This window comes from Bombus pascuorum, chromosome 13 (assembly GCF_905332965.1).
Source record: "Bombus pascuorum chromosome 13, iyBomPasc1.1, whole genome shotgun sequence".
Lineage (NCBI taxonomy): Eukaryota > Metazoa > Arthropoda > Insecta > Hymenoptera > Apidae > Bombus > Bombus pascuorum.
Window position 1 is genome coordinate 6,758,456 of NC_083500.1, and position 9,726 is coordinate 6,768,181.

Consider the following 9,726-nt stretch of genomic DNA (forward strand, 5'->3'; position numbering starts at 1 on the left):
CGATTCTCGATCGCCATCTTGGATAATGTAACAATGTGTATTGTCACGTAAGATTTCGGTTTCGTTTTTCAGGTGCAAAAAAACTGTGATGAAATTGTACATTCTTCGAATTCAATGGTTTTGAAGGTAATCGTTATTGGTAAGTAAGAGCCTGATATTATTATTTGATAAATTTTCTCAGAATTACTGTGAGATATTTAATAGAAATAATATATATGTTGGGTTCTTATTATGATTAGGATTAGGGGCGCGTAATGAATCTTCACTGGAATTAGCCATCGTTATTATACAACCGAGGTAATGTTTATTTGCACGAGTGTGGATATTAAAGAATTGACAAGTAACAGCATTGATTAGACACTGATGACAATGGTCTTAGGTTTGATAACGAATCCGCGGTCAACGGCCATCCTGACTATCACACGTCCTTGGGTGGTCGATTTACACCTGGGTTTCGTGTATTCTTTTGTGTCTCGAATTTTGTTCTCTTACGGCACCCCGCTATTTTATGTCCGGGGGTACTACAGTAGAGGCACTTAATCCGGAAGTCAGATGGCCTATGTCTTTTAGCTTCAAGGCCCGCTGATGGATTATCTGACGAAGGCGTCGGCCTCTTCTTCACGAAAGAGAAAACTCATTTCACTTAGAAATTGCTCCTCGGTCTTGATATCATTCACAAGTGCAATTTGTTCAATGCGCTGATCTTGTAAACTCACTTGACAAAGAATGATGGCGTTGATTACTTCAGTCATAGTTAAATTTTTCCATTAATATTAACAAATGCTACTTATAAATCGGAATAACTACCAAAAAATTAAAGTAATATAAGATATTGATTTGTTTAATCAATCGATATTCAATAAGTACAAATTTTTTCCGATTCTCGATCGCCATATTAGATAACATATAACAATGTTTGGTGTCACATAAAATTACAGTCTCATCTTTCAGGTGCAAGAAAGTGTGCTGAAACTGTGCATTCTTCGAATTCAATGGCTGTGGAGTCGTCTTCAGTGGTAAGTAATGTTTGATTTTATTATCAGAAAAATTTTTACAAAATTGCTGCGAGATATGTAATGAAGATAATTTATAAAACTCCAAAGTAACGAAGCAGAGAAAAATTATAGTTATAAAATGTAAATTATTGTATATACGAATTAAAATTAATTATATTGCCTATGAATTGGATTTGAAAGAATTATTTAAAAATGAATTATCCAGTTATATCGATTAGTTGGTTCCGAATAGAGTTACTATTATCTTCAATCGTACTTTTAATCGGTCTTAAACGCGTTTCGACAGAAACTTGATCATTGATGTTATTACAAAATTCGATAGGTTTTTTATCAGATTTCAATCTTTCAACACCAATGTTTAATTCGTTCTTAACATTATTCTGGCCTATTAATTTTTTATTACGTTTAACAAATAATTTTTCTTTAGCTTTTTCCATGGCAGAATGTTTTTCGTTGTGATAATTTTTCCAGCAATGTTGAAACCTTATGAACACTTCATTCCAAATGCAAAGTTCCTCAACTGAAATGCATTTATATTAAAATTTAATATAAAATTTAAACAATTAGAATAATCAATGTTTGCGTAATGTTATTTGATAATATACGGATGTGTGTGATTTTTGTACCGTATAAAAAGAAAGTCGTAAGTATAAATATTGCAGTAGGAAGAGTAATGTTAGATAGAAGTTCATTGGCTAAGTTTAGAAGCGCTGGTCCTTCACATAAAGTCATTCCTTTCATGGTATCCACCAACCATGGTAAATATAAGTAAGGAATATCATATATATCAGCAAGGGTCATCATTAGAGTAGTTATCAGTCCAGAGATTATATTTGTTACCAGTATTATAATCTTCAAATCTGAGAATAAAGATTTAATTTCTTTAGACGAGTTAGATCTCAAATATAAAATTTTCAAATTCTCGAATTTTTAAATTTCAAATATTAAAATAAAAAATTTTTTAATTGTACTAAAATTTTAAATTGAAAAATATAAATTTCATATCTCTTATATTCAAGCATGTTTTCCTCGAAGATGTAAAACAAGGATGAAGATCTTTAATAAAATAAGTTATATTTAAACTTTGTTACTGTAATTTCGCCGAAAAAGAGCATTAAATGCGGCCGATTTTGTCACTGGATTCCCGTGAGGGTAACGGCCTCCTGCTTCTAAAGTGATACAACTTAAACAATATATTGCGAAACACATCAATGCCATGTACAGTGCTTCTACCTAACATTGTATAATACAATATTAATAATAACAAGAAACGCAGGATATACTTTATTACATGCTAGTTTAAATTTTTAACATTTTTTCGTACCTTTGACAAATTTTTTACATGCCGATCTTTTCCATTTTCTTTCCTATTCTCTGTGCGTGTGTAAATAACATTTTTTTCTAATTTTAATGACATTATAACAGGATTTTATCAACTTATTCGTACATGATAGAACCATTAGGTTATGAGCAAACCGCAATCCACGTGTTTTTTAAAATTATATATATATTAACAACAAACGCGAAATTGGTACAATACATAAGTAGTCTGCAATTTCAAATATATATGTCGTACGGTTATCCTTTATTATATCAAAGCATTGTGTACAAAGTTTTACAATAATTTTAATAATTCAAATTGCATAAATATTTTCTGTTATCAAATTTCTTTTAGAACTGAAGATTTAACGAGACTGCCGAGCTTGTCTATGGAACAAACAAAACACTTGAAGCCAATTATGTACGGTCAGGACGGATAATAAAATTTCGTCGCGTTTTATGTGAAGTCCATCCAAAAATACTTTCACGCAGAATACAGTGACCTCCACGATGATCACGCACAATTGCATTAAGAGCCAGGGTGTATGTAACATTGGATATTCCTAGAAAAAAATATCGTTTCGTTTTAATATGTTGAACTTAAGGGAGATTTCTTCGAATCACTCACTGTAATTGCTCCCAGCATGATTAAGGTGTAGTGCTCTATACCCAGAATCGACGTCATTAGCTTTAGATCTCTTTCCACATCCAAAGGTACTAATAATAGAACGATTAATTGTTATTAAATTCTATTCTAAGACTGTCAGGGGAATTGAATAAATTACCGGTTTCATTGTTTCTGGTTTGCGAGGGTGATCTGACTGGCAATTTGCAATTTATTATGCGGATGATATCAAACGCTGTAATCACCTAGGTCATTAATTAGGCAGTGTATTTGTAAAATTTTCTTTCGTATACAGTATTGCGCAAAAGGCTTAATTTCATGATGGTAATTTGTCATGATTTTAGGAGATATTTTCACATAGTGTTGCATAGAAACGAATCTTTTATTATTTCCTTAGCTTATATGGTATATTCTTTAAGAATATTTCGGTACACAATTGTACATTACATTTTGTAAAATACGTGTAAAATGATTTAAAGTATATCTTAAGAATATAGAAAGTGAGAGGCGTATAAATAAATTATTTGAAGTACTAAAGATAGAATGGAAGATAGTAGGAAATGAGTTTATTGAAAAGTTACCTAACGGCATCGCTAAAATAATTCTTTAATAAAAGATTCTTTTCTAATAAATTACCAATAATTCCTGAAAAAGATAACACTTTTTGGGAATCAACGATAAATTTAAAATAATATCAAGTATCTTTTCACTCATTCATAGAAACAAACTCTTTTTGTTTCGGTAGGTGGCCGAGGACTGTTGCACAATACTGTACTTTAAGATATTTCAAATAAAGTTAGATTGAACATTTGGTGAATCGAATTTAAAAGTTCACGAACCACTATCTTCGTTCAGACGAAAGATTCGTGAACTCTTGTGTTTTATTATGCGGAAATAATTAAGGAGTATTACGATCGACTAACGGTCCCAATGAGGCCGAGTATGATCACGTAGATTGAATTTCCCATGATGTAATGGTCGCACAGGGTGCACGCTAATTGTCCAAGTCGCTAGAAAATTGTTACATAAATTATCTACCTGTTTCTCATCGTAATGTCACGAACATTACCAAAGCTACTAACTAAATATCCACTACGTTCGTTAATTTTTCGTCTACATCGAAATCTCATGATTATTCTCGTCAAACTTTACCAAAATGATTCCAAGCTTGACCCGGAAACGAGAAAAATAATTCGAATTTTTATTACTCTTTTCTGGAATCGTGCCAATTATTAACTCAGAGAATTGTTCTATCCTAATTTCGACAATTCGTAATTATTCCAACCAAGTTTTACGATTCAACGATCTATTGCCAATCAATTAACCGGTTTGCATAACGATGAATGCAACGTTAACGACGTTATCTACACACGCGCACGTGAGTTCATGTACTCACCGTATTTTTGTTTCCAATCAGCGCTTTCAGATTGGAAAGCACAGAACGTTTGCAACGACGTGCCATTCTCTAAGTTCTTTTCTGCTTCTCATAGCCGAAACGCTCGAGCAATTTTCTGCAAGTGAAAAATAATTCACCGAAATTTCCTCCGAAGGTTATACACGGCTTATCATCTTATAATTTTGATTCAATAATCTTCCCTCTCTGAACAATTTGAATAACGTTGCATAATGCGTTTCACTTCAAGGAGCCTGGGTCTGTAATTTTCGATTCCCATTGAAAAGAGGAAGAAAAAAAAAGGAAAGGAAAATTCTCACGATGAATATGTATTCTGGTAAAATTCAATCGATACGCGACGAAGTGAGTCCTTCGAAATTATTTCATTGTTCCTAGTTAGGTGGAATTTTTTGGGAGAACGAAGGTTTCATCTGAATGGTTATGTTACCTCTTCGATTCCTTGACGGGTTACAAAAGTTCCATTTCCAATCTCTTACTGTTCTTGTATTTCAACTTAACTTCATATAATAATAATAAAATAGATACAAGGATAAATAAAATAACACTTTACTGATACTTTAATATTTTACCATGGTATAACAAAAATATCTTATAAATTAACATATCGCCTATTTTATCTATGGGTGCTTCATTTTTTTTTCAATAATTGACCTAAAATTTCAGTGAAAGTGGGGGTGTATGTGTTAAATACAAAATTTATTCTCTTGGTCTATGAACATAAAAGGTTCAGAGGGAAAGTGGTAGGATAAAAAAATCTTTGACTTGTGGAGACTATGGATAAAGTTATATTTTAATGGAGAAGGTTGTATGCTTTTAAACATTTAAATTATTCCGCTTATTACAGTGCTGTATGGCTCATATAAAACCTTGACCTATTACTATTGAAGAATGGAAGCGAGAGCGAATGAAAAATTAGAACTAAATCTAGAAGCGATTAATCCGAATAATTGGTTACTAATGGTTTTCTTTTAGGCAATCGATCATGGATTTTCCCCGCGAAAATTTAAAACTACTTGTCCTTCTGCAAATGAGATAAACATAAAGGAAGAGAAACTTGATCCTACCGAGACTTCTGAAAATGAAATATTAAGAATTTTTCAAGCTTTGTTGCTGTCTACCTGTATGTTACTTCTGAATTATCATAGCGTCCGTTATGGTCGGACAGAGTATAGTATCTTGGAAAATGGTGAAATTGCTTCAGGTTATGCTCATAAAGCTGTGATCACTTTAACCTTAGGCTACTCTATGCCTTATACGATCGTTTCTTTCTTCGCCATTGGCATGCTTGCTTATTCTTTGATCTCGGTGAGAACATTTCATTAATTTTGTTATTTATATAGAACACTATTTGCAATAATAGAATATGTTATTTAGAATAATTTCATTGCTGAACTTTGTTCAAATAGTTAACGGTTTGCTTTTGTTGAGAGAAATTGTACTATAGTAGGATAAGAGGGACATAAAAATTTTTCTAAAATTATGAACTTTTGTTGCACGCTATTACTATAAGATATATAAAATTATGTATACTATTGGTTAAAAATTTCGAATCATTTGTATCTACCTTGAATCACATAATTTTATTATCAATTTAAAATTAGTACTACAAACATATCTTTAAATCTCAAATTTTTGCCTGGTAGCGTATATCTCTAATAATTGTAAATGTTGTAGAAAAATCCACGTTGGAGTCTCCCATCGATAGTTCTCTATCTGGCTGATTTGGTTTGCGGTATCAGCGAGGCCATTGTCGCTATTTGGTTATTTTTCTCCTATTTCCCATTATCGACCGCTCTGTCTTACACGTTAGGAACAATTTTACTGATATGTATGTTTCAGTCACTTAACACGTATATATTTGCTTTTCGATCATACAGTACTCGAATGGTAAATTTTGCCATTTAGTCGGAGAAATTTGGATGTGGCTGGGCGTCCTTCGACTGTACGAACATAGAACCTTCAAATGAAGCGTAGGATCGACATTCACGAGGAAAGGAGAAAACTCGAACGAAAGAGCGAATACATAATTTCTCTAAAATTATATTTTATAAGCTACAACGTGTACAGTTTGTAATAAAATATATCAGTCGTCACGTGATATGCATTAGTATACTCGAGTAAACGATAGGGCAGTTTAAAGCATTCGTTGGACACTTTGGGCTCGAGTTTAGAATCCGAATTTCTGGGCAGTAATACAATCTACAAGGAAATATAATTATTTATGCGTGCGGATATACCAAGATTTTTATGTCCGACTTTCATCGACCTAATTTTACCTTGGACAATATTTTTCTACCGCTTCCTTCAATGTGTATTTTCCATTATGGTTGTTCTTTGATATTTCTTGGACGATGAAGCCCATGAAAGCTTGACATGGTACTCCTGTTAGCTGAATATCGTTTTCTGGCTCAATAGTTGCCAGCTTGTCTGGTAAACACTCGTCTTTATTGCTGTTCGAAGAATTGACCTGAATTATTATTAGAGTACCGATGTTTATGCAGATTCATATTTTTGAGAAGAAGCAGAATCTAATTAAAAAAATGCAACTTACGCAGATATCCGTACATTACCAGTCAACTGTACCAAATTCTACAATTTATATAAATATAAACGAAATAACAGATTTATAGTAAGTTAGCTAGAAAATAAAATTACCGAAAAATATGTAATTTATACTAAATATTGATAAATGTCCTAATACATAATAATTATAGCTGGCAGTGTACTTTGGATAGTTTACAAATCTTCGCACATTAAATGCGTTGTGTTTTGCGCAAACCTAAATTAACTTTAGATTTTATAGACGTGTAAACATCCGTCTAATTATTTAGAACAACGTAAAGAAATGTTGCGCAGATAAAAATGTTCTGCTTACTTGCAAAGGTAACTTTTCACCGAGTCTAGATTGCAAAACATATTCGGTTTGAGGACGACACCAGGAACGCTCCAAAGCAACTGTGCTTTGGCTGCCATTTCCAGAACTTGGTCGTCCAATTCTTTCGCAATTTTCCACAGTTTCGAGCTGCAAACAAAATCGTTTAAACCGTCTCGAATAATGTACAAGTTTATAGTCGATCTCACCCTTTGAAGAATTTATCGATCGACACATTGACGTTCCTTATATTTCCATTTGCAAGTACCAATTGTTGCCTAAGCTTATCCTCTCGACTCGATATCGAGGAATGATAGTTATTTGAATCGTTCAATTTAGATTCCAGCCTTGTTCCATTAATACTCGGCTGATTCAATCTTTCCTTATTAGGCTCCTCCTTTATTAAATTTATCAGGTACACCTACGATAAAAACTCGCGTCACCGGCGTTCTGGAATTTGGGCAAACGCTAAAATTTCAAAGATTTCTCTCGAAGGTTTTACGTTAAAGTCTGGATGTCTTCTGGCCGCAGTTTCTATATAGCAATAATCCGTCGTTGACCAGTTCTGATTATCCAGTTTGAAGAAGTACGCATTGGATGCTCCGACTTGTAGGTTCGAGATTCCTCCCATTCTAAAATATCGAATGATTTACGGAACAAAGTCGATATCAAAATTTCTGCCTTGTGTACGGAAATCATTGAAGCGATCGATATAGCGCTCCTGGTGGAAAAAATATAGCGAGACTGGAAGAATTCTTTTGTAACTGCGGACTGATTTTTATTAACATGGTAATCGCCAAGTGGGAAATTTAAAAGTGCAAAATCGTACAGAATGCGCATAATGTATGAAAATACGCAAAATACCCGAAATAAAGTATTGATATAATAATATTTGGTAGAATCTGGAATTTCTATTCATTCTATTCAAGTTCCACCTTTTGATAATTGAGTTATAAAAATAATAATTTACAAGTAAAAATTACGAGTTATTGTAAACATGAATTTACATAAACATCCGTAGTTTAGTAATTACTATAGCGTGTAGACGATGACACGAGGGTTGGTACAGCGAGATTTGAATGAAAGTTGGTAAACACATTAAACTTTCCTGCGAATATTTGTTTAGCATTATGCATTACCATATCTCTTTGCGATAAACCAACCTATGGACACGAGATGTTCATTCTTTGGTAACTTTCATATTTTTTGGTATCCGAGTAGTGAAACTAGAAATTTGCGAAAAGTAGCGCTGATCAGCTTGGCTTTCAAAAAGTTCGAATAAGAGTTTGGCTTTCGAACAATTCGAGTAACAAGGCAATCAGAAATTCGATAGACCGATTATTAGGCCTATTTAATACTTTGATTTATGATCTCACTGTATCCTTTCCATCAAGAGTATAATAAAGAAACAGCTAGACACCTGTTACCGGCAACGGTGGGCGCACAAATAGCCACCGTGAGGAAGATCAAGAAAACCAGACTTCCTATGATTAGACAGGCTGCCAGGAATGCGAACATTACATCCGCTGGCCATTTTCGTAATTGATTTACTACGCCTTTGATTATCGGCGTTTCACAGGGTGTCTCTGTAAACTTGGTGAACTTATCGCTGTGATTGTCCGGATAAAGGAGCGACACATCCTCTCCAAAGGGATCTATTGTTTTTGACAGAAATATGCAGAACGTTTGATACAAACATGTAGAATATTCGTAGATTCGTGGAACTTGTTTCTTAAATTTTTAGTAAGAGGAACAAGGCATCGTTCATAGGTAAATATCTTTATCACGTTTCTATGTTCAAATATCGCGAAACGAGAAAGAACGAGGTGAAAATTTCTTTCTTAAAAATTCTTTTTAACATCTTACTAATTCTAATTACTCTAAGAAACGTAAAATTTATGATTTGGAATCGTTTCCTAAGGTTAAGGATTAAAAGAACATAATACATGCGATGAAAATAGTATCAAATAATGATACACACGAAACAAATTTGCTCTTCGTTGTTTCAGTTCGTCGATTATTATTATTATTTCCGATTTAATTTTAACTTCAAACTGGCCTTGCCAAAAAAAAATTACCACGCGGTAAATTCAATTCAGTTCTCGGCAGCGAAAAATTTCCGAAATTCAAACGAAAATATTAAGAGCGTAAACGATGATAGTAATGGTTTTTGAAGCGGCTTTTCTTCGATCACTTACCCTTCGTGCTCGGCATAATGTCGATACTTTCACACTGCTAATGTTGTTCTCCTCTCTGGCCGTTTATGCAGTTAATTTCGTTCGCCAAGTCAGCATTTCGTAATAATTGGCCGTATTTAAATTGAGTGACGACGATTTGCCAGACTACGGAGGTGGACTGCGTTGCGCTGTTGGCATAATGTTCAAAGTGGAGCATCGAAAACGCGTTCCGGCCGACGAAAGCACGCGATATGAGAATCTTCGTGCGATAAAATCGCGTACGTAGGTTATTCGGCGATCAT

General features: G+C 33.6%; 3 protein-coding genes across 4 annotated transcripts; 1 reads left to right on the forward strand and 2 right to left on the reverse strand.

Moving 5' to 3' along the window:
- The first annotated feature begins 21 nt into the window (after window positions 1–21).
- Window positions 22–6,457, forward strand: LOC132913114 (uncharacterized). Of its 2 annotated transcripts, XM_060971091.1 has the most exons (5): window positions 22–139; window positions 952–1,016; window positions 5,348–5,680; window positions 6,050–6,203; window positions 6,281–6,457. In XM_060971091.1, the coding sequence occupies exons 1-5, from the start codon at window positions 115–117 to the stop codon at window positions 6,340–6,342; spliced, it is 639 nt and encodes a 212-aa protein (XP_060827074.1). In that variant the 5' UTR covers window positions 22–114; the 3' UTR covers window positions 6,343–6,457. The 2 variants fall into 2 exon arrangements, with proteins under 2 accessions (XP_060827074.1, XP_060827073.1); XM_060971090.1 differs by having other exon boundaries at window positions 6,050–6,456.
- On the reverse strand, window positions 2,615–3,066 carry LOC132913161 (uncharacterized; the record flags this gene model as incomplete). Its single annotated transcript, XM_060971190.1, has 2 exons — window positions 2,615–2,899; window positions 2,965–3,066. Coding segments are annotated over 2 exons (300 nt in total), but the record flags the coding sequence as incomplete, so codon positions are not given.
- Window positions 6,402–9,586, reverse strand: LOC132913113 (uncharacterized). Its single transcript, XM_060971089.1, has 7 exons — window positions 9,446–9,586; window positions 8,668–8,902; window positions 7,750–7,879; window positions 7,457–7,668; window positions 7,251–7,397; window positions 6,652–6,825; window positions 6,402–6,574 (listed from the first exon to the last, which is right to left on the reverse strand). Exons 1-7 carry the CDS (start codon window positions 9,459–9,461, stop codon window positions 6,466–6,468), a joined length of 1,023 nt encoding a protein of 340 aa, XP_060827072.1. The 5' UTR covers window positions 9,462–9,586; the 3' UTR covers window positions 6,402–6,465.
- Window positions 9,587–9,726: the final 140 nt, after the last annotated feature.

Coding starts and splice junctions, on each gene's coding strand:
- LOC132913114 (XM_060971090.1), top strand. CDS start 115: ATGGTTTTGAAGGTAATCGTTATTG. Junction 140..951: donor TTTGAAGGTAATCGTTATTG/GTAAGTAAGAGC, acceptor CTCATCTTTCAG/GTGCAAGAAAGTGTGCTGAA. Junction 5,681..6,049: donor TTGCTTATTCTTTGATCTCG/GTGAGAACATTT, acceptor TAAATGTTGTAG/AAAAATCCACGTTGGAGTCT.
- LOC132913113 (XM_060971089.1), bottom strand. Junction 6,826..7,250: donor GTGAAAAGTTACCTTTGCAA/GTAAGCAGAACA, acceptor TTCTTCGAACAG/CAATAAAGACGAGTGTTTAC. Junction 6,575..6,651: donor GTAGAAAAATATTGTCCAAG/GTAAAATTAGGT, acceptor ATTTCCTTGTAG/ATTGTATTACTGCCCAGAAA.